This window comes from Chelonoidis abingdonii, chromosome 17 (genome assembly GCF_003597395.2).
Source record: "Chelonoidis abingdonii isolate Lonesome George chromosome 17, CheloAbing_2.0, whole genome shotgun sequence".
Taxonomy (NCBI): domain Eukaryota; kingdom Metazoa; phylum Chordata; order Testudines; family Testudinidae; genus Chelonoidis; species Chelonoidis abingdonii.
The window spans coordinates 37,522,757-37,540,410 of NC_133785.1; the positions used below are offsets into that span (position 1 = coordinate 37,522,757).

Here is a 17,654-nt window from a genome sequence, read left to right on the forward strand (position 1 = left end):
AATCACACAGGAGGAGCCTGGGAATGGAGCCAAGGTCTCCTAAAATTTCAGCCCAATGCCTCACGCGCAAGGCCTTTCCTGTCTACACACAAACCTTCAGCATGAGTACATTGTTTGCAGACAAGATTCACAGCCACGTTACATGTCTATAACGTATACTGCAACAAAGAGTTTATCCAATACAATGACTTGTATGGAGTGCCTTCCATCAGAGATCATTCATTATACATCGCGGTAGAAAACCTTCAGTCCACACTGCAAACTATCAGCAAAGTTGAGTGACAAGGCAAATAAATGAACATGAAACACGAAACCAAAAGACAGTGCCTGCCCTGGAGAGCTCACAATGTAAGTATGAGGCAGGAGATAAGTGGATACAGACAGATGGGAACATGGGGAAACAAAAAAAATATTGATCACGGGGAGCAGTCCCAGCATGCCATCTGTGTAACCATTGTTTTTTGTAGGAATCACGGCAGAGGAGAGTTGTAAGGAGGATTTGAAGGAGTACAATGAGGTGGCTTTGCAGATGTTTACAAGGAGCTCCTCTCATGCCTAAAAAATGGCCTGGGAGAAAGCACTAAGGTGCTTGTTTGAAAATGTAACAAGTGGGTGATGAGGGCTAGCACCTTTAGCAGAGCAGCGGGGGGGGAGGGGGGGCGAAGCTGACATCTCAGCAGCACATGCGAGATGATAGGCAATCAGCCATGAAGGACCTGAAAACTGATATGTTAGTGGATGGAACATTGCAGTGCTCCTGATGCATCTCCATTTTTCTGCAAGGACATAAACATGTTCTCTTTCCACTCACCTCAACAGGGAATCTCTTGCCGTTGATGCTGTGCTCAGAGCCAGCGGATCCATTGCTCTGACCCCAATGAAATTCCACTTTTTCTGCTTTGAATCTACCCGGCAGCCCAGCACCGCTGATGAAATAATCGTCCTTCAGAAGGATAGCGACTGCACACACAAGACAAAGAGAGGGACAAAGATTTAGAGTGTATTTTTGCTATAGTGTTTATGATGATTGATGCACAGTTGCTGGTTACAATGGCTTTCTTTTTCTAACCATATGCAAGTCCAGGAGGATAGGAAAAGCACTAATACGAGCAATACAAGTGAATTAGGGAGAGCTCAATTCCATGGAAACAATGGGAGATTACCAAAGTTTCTCCATAATCTCAGGAAAAACTTCATAACTATAAGAACAGTAGGACAATGGCAGTTTTCAAAGGAGGCTGGATAGCCATCTGTGTTGGATGGCATCTTGGCAGGGGGCTAGACTAGATGACACTTGCGGTACCTTCTAGCCCTGTGGCTCTATGACGCCAACAAAAACATGAGCCAAAGACGAACCTTCTTGTCTCGGCTGACAAAAGAATTACTACCGTACACTTCACACAGCTGTCAGACTCCCCACGCCTCAGCTAACCCTGTGTAAGGCAGCTCTGCTCCACCAGACCATTTCTGATGAGTGAGGAGGGCCTCCGTTCCCACTCGACCAGTGGGACTTATACAAATGGACTGATAGGGAAGCAAAGCTGTCGTGAACAAGGATCTTCCTCCCTTGCCATCCATAAGTAATCCAACTCCCTCTTTCCCCACACTGAGCCCAGGGGTAAATGCAGCGGTGGGACAACAGAAATCCTGCAGAGCTTCCAGAGGGGGAGAAATGGGACCCATGGAAGGAGGAGGACCCATGGATGGAGGAAACAGATTTTTTTAGGTGGGACATATTTGCAGCTGGCATCTTCCTCCAATTTGTTCTGGGAGGAGGTATCTTCACACCAATAGACCCGTCTCATCCCTGCCAACCATGTGATTCTGCCCTAGGGCAGCCAGAAGAGATTAGCACTATGCTGCCCGTCTGAAGGGGATTCCCCACTGCTGTATGGCTTTCGTCACACAGAGGTATCAGGGACAGGATTCAGTCCCATACTTTCCGCCTATGGGCTTTATACAAGCAAACAACTTAACCATGTGAATAACTTTAAGCACGTGAGTAATTTCACTGCAGACAATAGGCGTATTTACTAACAAAGTTTTGCACGTTTTTAAGGGCTTTGCTGGGTCTAGACCATGGTGCAGAAGGATCCTATTTCAAACTTGCCTTCTGAGACACAGTGTTAAGAGTTTACTGCTCTAGCCAGGGAGTCTGCTTTCATTAAAAAGCAATTAGCTGCATTAAGGCGCAGAGATAAAATGCTGGTGTCTGCCTGGCACTATCAAAGGGCGCTTTGTATGAAATGCCATTCTTTAGAATTCAAAGGCAGGATGGTCAGAACTTTTCACTTTCCAGGTATGCAATCAACACAACCGTGGAGCTGAGTGTATCTGCTGGAGGACTGCTTGAGACACAACATAACCTTGCAGGACAGACAGATACAACCTTAGCAAGCCTCCCCCAAACTCCGCTCCCCTATCTCAACACACAACAAAAGCTTTGCACGAGCAGTAGCCTACTCGAGCTATTTGAGGGTAACAGCAGCAGTGAAGGCCGCACAACAGAACCTGGGTACATACTCAGCTTGTTAGCCTGCTGTAAAGCCCCTGCAGTGCTGACTTCACTGCTAGTGGTGCCTATACGAGCTGGATTCAAGCTAGCTCGAGTAGGCTAGACTGTGCACAGCTTCTACTGTGTAGACAGACCCTCAGATGAACTAAATTTGGCCCCTCCACACTTCCATCTCCCCCCTTTACATTTACTTTCCTTAACATCTCTCCTATTTAATTCTTTATTGGTTCTTACACTCCTCCTTGTAGTATCTGCGCACCTCCCAGTAGTGCCTCAGGCAATGTAATTCATGTCTGTTACATGTGTCCTCACCATTAATGTACCGTTTAAAGTAAGGGCTAAATACTTAATTTCCAAATGCATTTGTCTTTGACGTAGCAGTAGCATTCAGAGGCCTGAACAGAGAGCAGGGTCCTACTGTGCTAGGCACTGTATGTATACTTAGTCCCTACCATGACAAACTTGTAATGAAAGCAGACAAGAGGTCGGAGATAGGAAGCATTATTATGTCCATTTTACAGTTGGGGAACTGACACTGAGAAAGATTAAGTGACTGGACCAAGTTCCCAGATGAAGTCAGGAGAACTGAGAATTAACCCCAGGTCTCCCAAACCCCAGTCTGTTGTTTTAACTACAAGATCGTCTTTCATTTCTACTCCTCCCCCTTTTAGGGGACAGGAGACCAAACGAAGGCTTCTTACAAAAACTCGCCTTACAAAATCCTTGCTTAACAATAAAAGGGATTTTTTTGTAATTTATCTATTTATCTCCTAAAAGTAGCTAGGGAGCACCACCTACTGTGCTTGGAACCTCAGGATGAAAAGTTCACATAATCATATACATCCATGTTTATTATGTACCAATGGAAAAGTTTTACTCAGTGCTGAAAAACAAACAGGATAATTGTGAAACAACATGAAATGAAAATCATACAGGCTAGAATCTCTCCTGTACTGAAGCTCTGTTCAGCAGAGGAGCAGGCGCAGGCATGCGAGGGAGCTAGTAACACTTCCCTGATTTTCAGGATCAGATCTAGCTCTGATGCAATTACAGCAGCCCAGCAACAGCTCTAAAGTTGCACCATTGATATAGTGGAGCTCCGTTCCTTATTGTCCTGACACACCCCTCTCAATTTGTCCAGGTGGCTGGGAGAACTATAGGGGGCAGGACCTAGCTGCAGCCTCTACTGGTACAAGCAAGGAGTTCACCTGCCACAGGGGGAATTCACTGCTCACCGCCTACAGCCTATCTGCACCAAATCTGGCTCTCCATCTTTATTCTAAATTATGCCCGTTAAATCAAAGATGTGAATGAAAGTGCCACGCCCTTCTTCCTCCCTTACACATCTCAGTTGCTTTTTAAAATACTGCAGATTGCATTCAGTCGGTTATAAATCCCATACATAAAATTGCACATGATGAGGAATCCAAGAAAGCAGATTCATGTGCATCTGTTACAATGCACAGTGGGGATTTCAGTTGCATCTTATAAATATTTGATAGTATCTAAATCATTTATGGCTCTGTCAGGGGTCATTTTACTTGTTTCAGATGAATAATTAAAAGGATAATTAGGAGGACGTATAATCTGAAATGTTCACCTAATTGTTCATTTTACAGTATTTCTTACTATTTGTGTCATATGACACGTGCGCCCTACCATTCCTGGATGTAGGGCGCACTGTTCCTGGATGTACCAGAATGTCCAGTATTCTGGGGATGAGTGGCCACCCTATTTCAAAGTACAGTATTGCTAATATCCGGACTTAGATTTTAAAATACTAGGGAATGCAGAGCTAAGGCTGTAGATGTCTGGATTGACAACTGCATGCCACATACCCTTTCTTCAAAGATTGCAGGGATCTCAGAACACTGTATACAATCCCATCAAAATGGCAACATTAAGAGAATGTTACGGTTACATGTTTAAAGGAGACAAAGGTTAGGAAATGCTAACATTGAAATGGAATTCCCCAGAGTTTTTAGGTTTTCAAGGAAGATAATAGAAAAACCAGAATTCCCCAATGTGGAGTTATTGAACTTACACATCACCAAAATGCCTCTCTCAATAGTTCACAGGATGGCTCCCTCAATCTGCAAGCCTTAGGAGATGTGTGGTTTTTACTGTGCAAGGTGTGTTACGAATTTGCTTACTCTCTACAGCAAACTTAGCTGCACACTGAATGCTTGGTGCATCCTACCTTCTCGCTGAACGCTGCTATGAAGGGCCGAAAGAGCATGCCAACAGTACTGTGCATACGTAAGGCATGGTTTTCAGTGGGTTATTACTCAGTTTAATTTGACCAATTTTCACTGGAACAGGAAGGGCAGTTCTCCCAAATAGGGTTATTTCCACATCAATTTTCAACTTTCTTTCTCAAGGCAGTTTGTGACCAGAACAGTCAAAAATAGAATTTTTCCATGAAGAGGAAAATGTATTTTTTCTACTCCCCTGATGCTCTGAAACCCATGGATTGTTTTTGCTCATGCAACTCACTGGTCAAGATGCATTGTATAGTTTCCCTCTCCTGATCCACAGAAAACAGGGGTCTGTTACTACATTCAGCTGCCAAAGCCAGCTCTTTCGTTCAAGCTGTAGCAGCTCGTAATTTCAATACCAGAAATTACTGGTTCAATTCGCTGCTGTGTTAGCCAAAAAGGTGACCCTCGCATGTTAAAACTAATGAAGAAAAACACCCTTCTTACAGTTATATTTGGTAAGTTCCATTCCAAAAGGCAAGAAATTTGTCAAGTTCTAAGTAACTAGGGGTTAGAATAGCAACATTTATAAGTGATAGTAGGAAGTGCTGGCCCCTCTGGAAAACCTAGGAACAACAGAACATACATTAAGAATATTCCGCCTTAAGCCTGGTCTACATTTCATGGTTTTAGCAGCATAGCTATCTCAGTAAAAGCTGTAGCATAAAACAGTTTTATTGGTATAACTGTGCTGATACCAGTATAACTTATGCCAGTCAGGGAAATCAGCTTCAATTATACCAGATACGTACTATTTACTGATCCATGCTACAGAGTTTTGCCAGTATGGCTATACCTAAATCTTCCTAAGATAGACAAGGCCTTATCTGAATTGATGTGCATATTCACACTGAAGTCCTGCTCTCTTATGGGTTGTTCTTTATTGTTCTTTATTTGCTAGGGAAAACCCAGTACTGCAAAGCTAACACAGCAACTGTAGCCACATGCATTTCAAACGTAACTTTTCAGTACATAAAAAGTAATTTTTTTTTCTTTTTTAAGGGAAATATTTTAGTAATGTATCAGCAAAACCAATATCTGAGTCAGGCATTTCCTGGCAGTTAGCGTGTCTAGGCTAAGAGCCTTTGACTTTGCCTTGGAACCTCACCTCCTCCAACCAGTCATTAACTGCTAAGAAATGCCCTCTGCTTGTGTCATCATTGCTTAAATAGACATTTAATTGACTGACTGTCAGGATTTAATATAAAGGTCTTATGGGGCTAGCTGGACCCATGACTCTTGGGCCAAAAAGCATAGCAATTTAGTACAAAATCTGCCACTATCTTCTACCTATCCTGCTTGGTTTGCTGCTGTACCAAACCGCCAATTCAAAATTCTTCCCAGCAAAACATCCTACAAACCCAAAGAATGGGGTGGGGCCTGAGAAAATATGGGAGGAGCTACAGGCACCATGTTGACAGACTCAGCACAATGCCTCAGAACAGACATCGAAGCTAAAAAGACCATTTGCACAGCTCTGAGAAAAGGACACAAGGTACTACAGAAAAGGGACTGCTGATCACTGATGTTCTGAGAGGTGTTAGCCTATCAGAAAAAATCCACAGCGCAGTGTGAACAATTAAAACATGATAGCAGTGTCAAGTCTGGTGCTTTGAAAGAAACCAGACTGCTCAGAACAGACAGGGCTCTTCAGTTTTGATAGGCAGCCCATTTGAGAGAAGGAATCCCAAATTCAAACAGGGGTGCCATGCCCCTCAGATCAGATAATCATCCCTGTGTGACAATTAACAGTGGCTGATGGAGAGGGGACGGCCATCACCTGCACTATTGTCCATGAAACATGGAGGACATTTCCTGGCCAATGACTCTCGTGTGTCCATGAAACACTTCTCGAAGACTGTATTTGGTGTCCTAGCTCAGATTGCTCTCACCACTGGTTTGATCCTCTACCTCCCCCCAAGGAGGTGCCTTCCGCTCCCTTCAACTTCACTTCTTAGGACAGGGCCTAACTGCAGTTGTATCTGAAAACACCTCTCACCTTACAGTTCATGTGTGAACACAGGACCACCATGGCATTGTCTACTTTATGCTTTCTAGAATGGTTTATTTTTCCATTCTTTTGCTGGTTTCCTTCAAATGTCAAAATGATATTCTTACAAAGAATCTGATTTATTAGATATAGTCCTCAGGTACTTGTATGGGCCCCACCACCATCCAAGTATCCGAGCGCCTCACAATCTTCAATGTAGTTATCCTCACAACACCCCTCTGTGGCAGGGCAGGGCTATTATCCCTGTTTTACAGATGGGGAACTGAGGCACTGGGAGGCTAAGTGACTTGCCCAGGGTCACACAGGAAGTCTGTGGTAAAAGAGAGAAATGGACCCCATTTTCCTACAGTCCCAGCTGGGATCCTAGCCACTGGGCCCTCCATTAATTAGAGGATGTCTCAAAATCTCTATGTAGTCCAAACGATTCTGAATTCAACAAATGAGGCAAAATGGATCTCTGGCTAGTATCTATGGCTCTGATCCAAAGCCCAGTGAATTCAGTGGAAGTACTCCCAGTCTATTTGCAGCTGTGCTACGATCCCCTGAAGTATGACTTCTAGTGAGTATGTGAGCAGACCCTTAACTAGAGAAATATGACAAAGTACTGCAGAGACACATGTAGAATATTAACAAGGATATAAATACAGATTTAATAAATAAAATTGAATTAATTATAGATTTAATTCAATTACCTAAAAATTCTTGACCTTGACAACTGAAGAGGCAGACCTTATGATTTCTGCTTTTTACAATTTCAGTATTCAAATGCAAGCAAACGCAAACAACTTGGTAGATTAATTAACCTTGACCTTTTGGTGAACCACTGAATGTTTGGTACAAATAAGCAATGTCTTCAGACTGTTCTTTTGTAAAACAATTATAAAAATAGGCCAGAAGAGAAGTGCAGTTACAGTGCAGTACTCAGTGTTGTAATAATATCCACAATATATTAATAACAACTACACCACTTTGCATATCTATTGCCCTTTCTGTGTCAGAACCTCCTAACTCCTTGTCTTTTCTTTTATTCACAAGAATATCTTTGAGTCTTGCATTTTGGCACTCTTCACTACTGGACTCTATAGCTTCCCTTAGCGGGTAATTCAAGGTTACACCTTCTAATTCTCACACAGGCCTTTACTGTGATGCTCACTTGGCTGCCAAGAAAATGGTTTATACTGGGGATGAACTTCAAATAACTGTTAAAAACTGATCTACAGCACTAATTCTGCACAGAATGCAGAGACAGCAACCTGGCAACTTACTGGGAAGTTCTTATGTTAGGATTAAATAGAACAATGGGATGTCTATGTGTTGGGTTTTGTTTTGTTTTATTTTTTAATTTATGGTTTGAGTTATTAATTGATTGATGGCAGGCTTACAGAGACAAACAGGAAAGAACATACCAGTTTTCCCAGTGTTTTTCATCCATGTCTTGTTAGAGGATTCGTTGTCGAAACCATCAAGCTGTAATTCTTGATATTCATCTCCCACACGTGCATGATGGTCTACGATGTCTATTGGAGACTGGTGAGTACCTCCACAGTCCAAACTTGAAGTAACCCAGTGCTCAGGACCATATGTACCTATTAAAAGAAAAGACCAACAACTTATTGTTCTGATAGGCCAACAGTTCCAAGACTATCCCTACGTAGGGGCAGCAAGCATTTTAGTTCTCAAGGTAACTACGCTGCTGCTACATTTCCTGCATGCAACCTATGAAGAGACTGAAATCCATTAACTTTATACAGTACTCAAACTTTGCTTCTAGCAATAAACAATACTGTTATTTTAAATTGCCCTTCTATAAAATTATTTGCAATTTGCCAATTCCTTCATGACTGAGTTACGAGTTAGTATGGTGTTACAGGAACTTTCAAATAGCTAGAGAAATAGTAGAAAGTTATGTAGTTTACCTGTTTGCATTAGATAATTAATATACTAATAATACATTAACTCTAGTTTGTGTGAAAAGTTAAGATAATATGACCTTAAATAACTGCTATTTTATTTTAGGTTCTAAAAGCAGGCAACCGGGGAAGAACTTAATTTAAATCAACTGAGAAATTAAGTGTGAACAAACTTGGGTAGTACAAAAAATAAACTACAGAAAGGAGAAATGGTAGAGGCGAGTGACAGCACAGCATTTTCTTCTACCATTTATCCTTTTTTGTGCTTTTATTTTTCTCACTACTCAAATCTGTTTTCACCTAATTTCTCAGTTGATTAAATTATTCTTCCAGATCTCCCCACCCCCACCCCCACCCCCAAAGTCAAATAGTAGCAATGTGACGCATCATGGACAGATCAGCAGTGTTTTGCATACGTATCTGTACATCTAGCACAGCGGAGTTTGCTTGAGATAAGATAGCTAGCCAACCAAAGAAACAGCACCAGAAACTGACACTTCTCCATCCTCTCCCCCCTCCCTTTGTATTTGTATACAGTAGGGAAGAGGTTGTTCATTTTTTACAGTTTGTAAAGTGAGATAATTACGTGAAGGGGGGTTCCAAAGAGGACGGAGCTTGGCGGTTTTCAGTGGTGGCAAATGACAGAACAAGGAGTAATGGTCTCAGGTTGCAGTGGGAAAGGTCTAGGTTGGATATTAGGAAACACTATTTCACTAGGAGGGTTGTGAAGGACTCAAATGGGTTACCTAGAGAGGTGTTGGAATCTCCATCCTTAGAGGTTTTTAAGGCCCAGCTTGACAAAGCCCTGGGCTGGAATGATTTAGTTGGTGATGGTCATGTTTTGAGCACGGGGTTGGAATAGATGACCTCCTGAGGTCTCTTCCAACCCTGATATTCTATGATTCTATAAGTAAAATACATATCTGGCATAATATATTGGATTGCATCCTGTCGTTTTGCCCCTTGACCTAGCATAAGGCAATCAAGCATAACAGCTATTCCAATTTTAGTGTCATTTTGGTCAGAGAAGGTTGTGCAGGTTGATCCTCCTGGCTGAGGGAATTCTAAACTTCTTCTCCCTGAAGGGCACCCTACAAATCTCACTCATTTTCCAATGGGTTGTTCTAATGCAGGCCATTTTAGTGGGTACCTTGATATTGTGCTTGGTACTCATGACATACAAACGCTACACATTAATCTGAACAAAAAAGTGTCCTGTTTGTTAATTACAAGCGCGCATAATGGCAATGTGTTTTAAAAATCATCTACGGTCTCTGCTCTGTTTAGACTATCATAGCTCATGATTCAGTTTATACTCTTAGTAAAAGCCACTTTAAATGAATTCCCAATTAAAGAGAACCCAATTATTAAATCCTAAACATGTTCTGTTTCTAGACAGATTTTCCTTACCAAAGTGTTATAATGCATAACTGTTTTGTGGCGTATTAGTTGGCCACTTAGATAGCCTACAAGCAAGCTTGCATTAAAATGGCAATGACATTTTTGTTACATTTCAGAAAGCCCAGTAATGCAGATAACTCTCAAGCTATCACATGTTGGTATTGTTACGAATTCAGACAAAGGTCTGGATTTCCAAAGTGCTCACCATTGGCCTAACAGTCCTTCCAATGAAGACAATGGGAGTTATACCACTCAAACAGGAACTAGCGTTTTTTTGAAAACCCCACCGTCTCCAGCAGGGCTGCTATGCAGTGCCCCCTTCTGGGCCAAGCTTGGCACTGCAGGCACTTGCTGCATCAATTCACCAGTTGTGGCAGCTCACAGTGTAAGTTCAGTATCAGTTTTTGAAGAGTCAAACAGTAACAAACTCAGAATTTGCCTGGCTGCTCCTACAAACAAGCAAATATACACCAAAGGCAAAAACTTGAAGATAAGCCCCTGGGATTCTGGGCTAGTTCTGAGGCATCCCTCCTCTGTCACAGTCTCACGCAGTGATCTTGAGAAGAAGCATGTAAGCCTCTTAACGGGCCTTCTGGATCCCAATTGGTCAGCGTCTCCTCCTCGCCCTTCTTGGCTTTGGAGAATTGGTAGCTTCGCTTGAGTGAGCTGTCCCTGAGCAGGCAGGTGTGAGGTTGCCAATGCTTTCAGCTAGGGGAAGAGAAGGCCTGATCTATCGCATTGCACCCACCCACAATGCTTTGGTGACCACTGCAATCAGTGGGAGATTTGCTGAATAAGGACTATATGATTGTTTCTTTATGAACATTTGCAAGGCACATACCTTTTTGAAAATCAGAACTGTTGATCAATTTGCAGAGAAAATATCTTGTTAATTTGATTTGACGTACGGGTAAAAATTTCAAAAGTGGCTAAGTGACTCAGCGAAACTAAGGTCAGGGGAGGGGAGGGGAAGGACAGGGATAGCTCAGTGGTTTGAGCATTGGCCTGCTAAACCCAAGGCTGTGAGTCCAATCCTTGAGGGGGCCACTTAGGAATCTGGAGCAAAATCAGTACTTGATCCTGCTAGTGAAGGCAGGGGTCTGGACTCAATGACCTTTCAGGGTCCCTTCCAGTTCTATGAGATAGGTATACCTCCATATATTAAGTCCCATTTTTAAAAGTGACTTAGGCACTTTGGTGCATAAAGTCTCATTGACTTTCAGTGAGATTCATGGTTCCACAGCCCAGATGCTCACAGATATTTAGGTCCCTAACTCTCCTGGGAGTTAGGAACCTAAGTCACTACTGAAAACAAGATTTCGGCTCCTAAATCACTTACATGCTTTTGAATATTATACCCTCTGTATTTCTTTAATAACTGAGAATCTCCTTCTAAACAATCACCAGCTGCCTTTGGATCTAAATCTAGGATTTACTAATGGAAGTGCAGCTGCATCTTTATGTGAGAGTAATATTGTTATACGCATAAAATGCTTTCATATTGGTCCTGAATTATTGAAAAAAAAAGTAACGCAACAACACTCTGAGCAATTCAAACCCACAAATGAAAGCTGTGCTGTGGTTCCAAGTCCTGCCATTTCATATCACTGTCACAAGGCTAAGTTTAAGACCTGCTATTTAGAATCACCATGGAATTTTTTTAAACTGGGAATTTTCCATTAATTCTCTTCCAGAACTTTTTCAAATGCTCTAGCTCCACTAACAGACTATTTTCACTGCATGCTACTGTGGCATGCAAATTGCTACACACAATATGATCGGCACTATAATGCCAGCAATTGTCGATAGTGAGAAATGTAGGGCCAGATCCCCCTGCTGGTGTAAAGCAGCATAGTCCCATTGATTTCAACGGAGTTACGCCATGTTTTAGCAGCTGAGGCTGTGTCTCTTATTACTACAGAACAGTATGAAAAGACAAGAAAGGGGATTTGTTTTTCTTTTAGATTTTGAGAATTGGGGTAACTAAATAATACTTCATACTCAGGAAAAATTAGCTTAACACCCTGTAAAAATGTAATCAAGAGGTTAGCCCAAAAAGATTTATTTATTCGCTCATAACCATCAGAAGGTTTAAGTGTAACAGCTTGCTTTTTATCATGTACATTCAAGTGGAGTTTTAATTGAAACTGATCTTCCACTACAGATTTCAAATTAATTCTTCTTCTTCTAAGTGTCTATGCTCCAAACACCCTTGCCTTGCAAAAAACCTACATCATTAGTGGAGGAAATAGAACAGTTTCTAAGCTTGCAGGTATTGATTACCTATTCCCTACATCAAAGCACAATTGCCATTCTGCACTGTATAAATCTCTTCAGTGTTAGACACTTTATAAAGTACTGAGAATTATACCATTAATCATTTGCAGTTGCACCTGTCCTGCTATATTGAATTCTTTGTTTTTTAGAACTTTAAATAAATGCTTTTAAATAAAAACATGACACGAAATAAAGATTGCATTTAATTTAAACCTAGTAAAAAAAAACCCTGCATTTTGCGTGTGACATTTACTGGTCTGAAACAGAGAAACATAAAACTATTTGCATTTCATTTGCAACAAGCATCACAATTTTAATCAAATAAAATTTGGATTGAATTTGAATTGGGCTTTTAATGGCTAACAAATAATTCAGTGTTCAAAACTTGACACTCTGGAAGCCCTCCTCTATTCATGAACAGTACAAGCTTCCACAGGAAACTCCAGGAATACATGTGAATTATAATAAAATGTCAACCACCCCGTCCTTGAGTTCTAGTGCCAGAAGGAATATCTGCAGAGATATATTATAGACCTGCACGTGGTGACCTTTAGCATTATTAGTTATTAATGTTAGCATCCATTCTGTGCTAAGCACTTTCCAAGCACTCAAGGAGAATGCCCCTGCTCTGAGGAGCTCTCCAGCTAACCTGAATAAGCCTTTACACTATATTGCGCTAATAAATCCAACACTGCAAACATAACAGATTAATGGCATGTGCTATGGTACAAGGGCTGCATTAACCCCCAGGCTATCGAAACAGGGGGTCAAGGGGAGTAGGAACAAGAGGATCGGGATTGGGTAACTGTTCATATAGGGAGTGGATGGGTGACCACTGGGTGAGGTGGGGGGACAGGAATCATGAACAGCGACTTGCACGGTCTCACCCCATTTACTTTGCATCATTGGGAAAGCTTCCCTTTCTTACTAGTCATCGTACTGAGAGTTTCCCACTGAGGCCACTGATTGCCTTATAAACAGAGTTGTCAGGCCTCCCAGCCCTGTTTTCCTCTCCTTGGCCTGACCTTCAAAACAGACCAGCTACCTGCGGAAGGCCCAGTAACTCCAGGATTTGAAATGCCTCCCACGCAGAGTGGTTTTCCACCCCCTGCGGCTGGATAGCCGTATTTGGGATCCTGTGGTGGTTAGTACTCCTCTCTGACAGCTCAGGAGTTTGCTGAGCTATAGAGGTTTACAGATCTTCCATGGGCCAAAAGCCTCAGAATCTAATTTTGCATGATTGGTCTCTAGTGACTTGACCACACTCCTATTGAAGTTAATGGCAAAACTCCTGTTGACTTTAGTGGTATGGGCTCAGAGCCTAGGTCAGTAATCTTAGGATTGCAACCGTCTCTTATCATATGAATTCAGGCATCTTAAGCAGAATGCAACAGTCAGGGTTTCTTTCATTTATGCTCATCGGAAACTACTTGTCGCTTCCTAGCTAGGTCCATAATGAACATCAAGTTTTCTGCAGGATGATGAAACATTCCTTGTTCAACCGGCAGCCCTAAAATCTTTTCTTATGCTAAAATTTTCTGTCAGCTACTGCAGGATTTTTTATTAATAGCCTTTTAATATATAAGCTGTTCTTTAAATAGAATAAAAAATTACCTTGTTTTTCTTCCTTCTACCGTACATCCCAAATAATGACTAGGCTTCACTAATGAAAAACCATTAAAAATAATGAATTCAGCCAAAATCTAATTAAAGCTGATATAAACTTTCATGGATTTTTTTTTTTACTCAAATGTATTTATTTTTCCTTCATGAAACTATTGTTTAAAAATATAACTTTTTAAAACTGCATTTGTATTCCAACTTTGAAATTTCCCTCATTTCCATTAACTTTCCAATTACCGGCTCAGTTATCTTTATGTAAAGCTGTGGTCTTCATATATTTCTTTACATAACAACACACTTAATTTGACACGTGGTACCATGTACGAGTTACCTTATGCTGATCATTCATTTACCAGTTGGAAATAAAGATAGAATATAACATTTATTTTTCTAGAGCTCACTTTCCTTGCACTTTGACATGAGCCATCTCACTCTGAGCCTCAGATCTGGCAATACAATGGGTCAATTTTTGATCCCACTTACACAACAATCTTAGAGCACTCAACTGCCTTGACTCCTAACACATCCTTTATTTCCAATAGCAAATGGGAGTGACATTTGCGAAGTGATCTAACATTTTTATAATTAGGCTTCAGCAGCAGCCCGACGGAGGCACAATTACTTTGTTCACATGTCGGGGATACCTATCCCACCCCTGAAGGGAGACCACTCATCAGTAACAGTACAGACCAGGAGTGATAGCATATAAGACATACAGCTGTACAAGGCAGATATCAACAGAGCCATCAAAAACTGGCGGTGGGGGTAGACATGTACCTCTCATTCCTCCCAACCTGCCCTTCTCTTCATTGTCCCATATCCAACTTCTATTGCTCAACTAGTTTGTCTGGCTTTTCAGAGCAGAGAAAAAACAAAGCTGGACTGTCGTCATACGAAGGCATGGTCTACAAGAATTAGCATGCCCAAGCTGTGTACAAATGGTCAGGTTCCTGTTCTCGCTGGGCTGGAGGCAGGCTGCTAGTGGCATCTGGCATTAGGTAGTCCTCTTACAAGGTTTAAGCCTGCTTAAACCACTAGAGGGGTACAAATTTCAGAAATGTGTTGATGATTAAGGAGACTATTAAGAGCCTAAGTCAATAGGATCTAGGCTCTGACATGACTTAGGTACTTTTGAAAACAGGACCCTTGATGTGTGAAGGCATGATAGCTCCCAATCCAAATGAGGGTAGCAGGTGTCTCTTTTAGTGTCAACATCAAACCAACTACTAGGGACTGATGGAAAGAACTAGTCTCTCCACAAAAATGCTGTTTACCAGCTCATGGCTGCGTGTCAGCAGCACACTCAGACTCAAGGCTATCTCAGGGACAGAAGTAAGGAAGGACTCTTGCTAGTCTGGCAGGGCAAGGAATAAAGAGGCACTGTTCCTTCCCATAAACTTGCAGATATGATCTGCTCGAGAACACTAAAGTTTTGCTGAACAAGGCTGCCGGCTTAAATCACCAAAGCTCCACATCAGGGCCCTTGTCATAATTCTCCTGTCCCAGCAAGAACCAGCTCTCTTTATGAAATACAATTCAGAATCTTACCTACCATCAAGCAAACTTTGCACCCTCTTGTAACCTTAAGAAATAAAGAAGAAGTTGGCGCCAATTCTAAATTCCACAGTTACACTTTCTACTTAGAGGCTGGAATTTTTAAAAGGACATAAGTGAGTTAGGTGCCCGAACACCACCGAAATGAATGGAAGCTGCAAACTTTTAAGTTCCTTTGGAAATCCCTGTCTTAACACTTCATGGGAGAAAGGGTTCAAACATACTACTTGACTCCGTAACTCAAGACTTCTCCATAAATGTAGTAATTTAAAAGCCCTTGTGATGCTAAAGTTAGGAAGGCACCTAAAGGAGGAGGAGCTCAAATTGAAAGGATTAAATGAGGAGAGAGGGCCACTTTTCGTGTGCACCTCAGAAACAGACCAGTTGATTCATAGCATCCTGCATTTCTCCATTGAAGAAGGAATAGAGTAAAGCAGTCAAGATGAATCGGGAAGACAGCATTTAGACATAAGGCAAGAAAGAACACTGAGTGACTAATCCATCTCTTGCTAAGTAATTTGTCATGAGACTGCAGGGGTAAAAAGTATAAAAATCCCTAGAAACCTTGATACAATCAGTAGCATCTTTCAGAGGCCTTTCCATCCCAGAAGAAGCAGTTGAGTTGTTTGAATTATTATACTGGGGGAGAAATTGCTGAAATTATCCTGTAAAAAGAATGTATCTAGCTCCAAGAGATGGCGAAACAGAGCAAAGTAGTTAGAGATCACAACGCTGGTTTGAACAAAGATCCGAGGATTTCCTACCCTGAGGGGAAAAGGACTTTTCATTTTATTATACTCTGTCATCACTCTGTTTAACATGAGAGGCTCACACTTGCAAAAAATTCCAATTACGGCTTGAAAAATGAGAGACCTAATACCAAGAGCAAGATGCTGGAGAGTTGCACTCAGAGGCCTAAACAAGGTTTAAGCATCATTTTTTTTGGTTTTGCAAGTTGAGTACAGAAAGGGGTTCATGAGGAGCAAGAACAACAAATGATGGCAGTTCTTTGAGAACAACACTGCTGAACGAAACATCTACCAAGCACAAAATCCAAGGAGAGATATTTGAAATTGCAGTGCTTGGCATGTAAACTCTAGCAGGGTCCTTCATAATCAAAAGGTTGCTGGGTAACATCTAGAGTAAGAAAGGTTTGGACTCGTGAACAGACACATGAGAAGTATTCATCTTTAATAACTGTTAGCCAGTCACAATGTTAAAAATCATAACTATTTATTCCCAGCACACCTCGAGGGAATGTCTAAACATTTTCTTTTTTAGCAGCAAAGCATATCGAAAAAAAGATTTATTTTGTCAACGATACAGCTTCCGCCATGTTTCATCATGAGTAGATATTTGCAAAAATAAGAGCCTCAAGCCTGTGTTGTTTCTAACTTCTAAACCTGAAGCCAGAGTGATTCACCTCAGAAACGTTCATCTAAAATTTGTATTTTCTCAGTCATAGTTGCAAAGAATTATTGTTGCTGCATTCTTTAAGGACAAGCTTAAAGTGTTTCACAATTGCTTTCCGCAGAAAACTAGCTAACATGTATTTTCTCTTTCCTTGTACTCTCAATACAAATATATATATAATTTTACACACATGTATGTGTATATAAGCATAGTCACATACATAGATAATTTCAAAATTCAAGTTTTGTTCTTGAATGTCGTATGAAACTCTCATGAATCTTATATGAAGCTCCCATTGTACTGATCATCTGCCAAGGGCACAAATGTATGATAAATAGTCTACATAAGAAAACATCAAAAACTTAAGACAAATCGTGCAGGAAGCTTGTAGTAAAGTGGAATTAACATAATTAGCGAAACAAGCTTTTTATATAAACATTCTAATATTCAGTATTCATGATATAAATAATTTACCACTATAAACAGGAAAATGGCATTAGCTTAGGTGGGGTGGGTACAGGGCCGGTGCAACCATTTAGGCGAACTAGGTGGTTGCCTAGGGCGCCAAGATTTGGGGGCGCCAAAAAGCGGCGCCCCCCCCAAAATTTTTAAATGGTTGCAGCGGCCGCTGCTGGATAGGTAGTTGCTGCCGGCGGCAGCAGCTGCCTGCAGCCAGCAGCCCAGGGCGCCCC

The 17,654-nt window shown here is 41.4% G+C and overlaps 1 protein-coding gene across 1 annotated transcript in view; it reads right to left on the bottom strand.

The window, feature by feature from the left end:
• Window positions 1-17,654, bottom strand: part of PTPRG (protein tyrosine phosphatase receptor type G) — a 628,432-nt gene that overhangs the window by 291,876 nt on the left and 318,902 nt on the right. The window contains exons 3-4 of the mRNA XM_032781834.2: window positions 8,191-8,370; window positions 812-960 (exon numbers count right to left, since the gene is read on the bottom strand). Of these exons, the coding sequence (XP_032637725.1) occupies window positions 812-960; window positions 8,191-8,370 (329 nt within the window). The remainder of the gene's footprint in view (window positions 1-811; window positions 961-8,190; window positions 8,371-17,654) is intronic.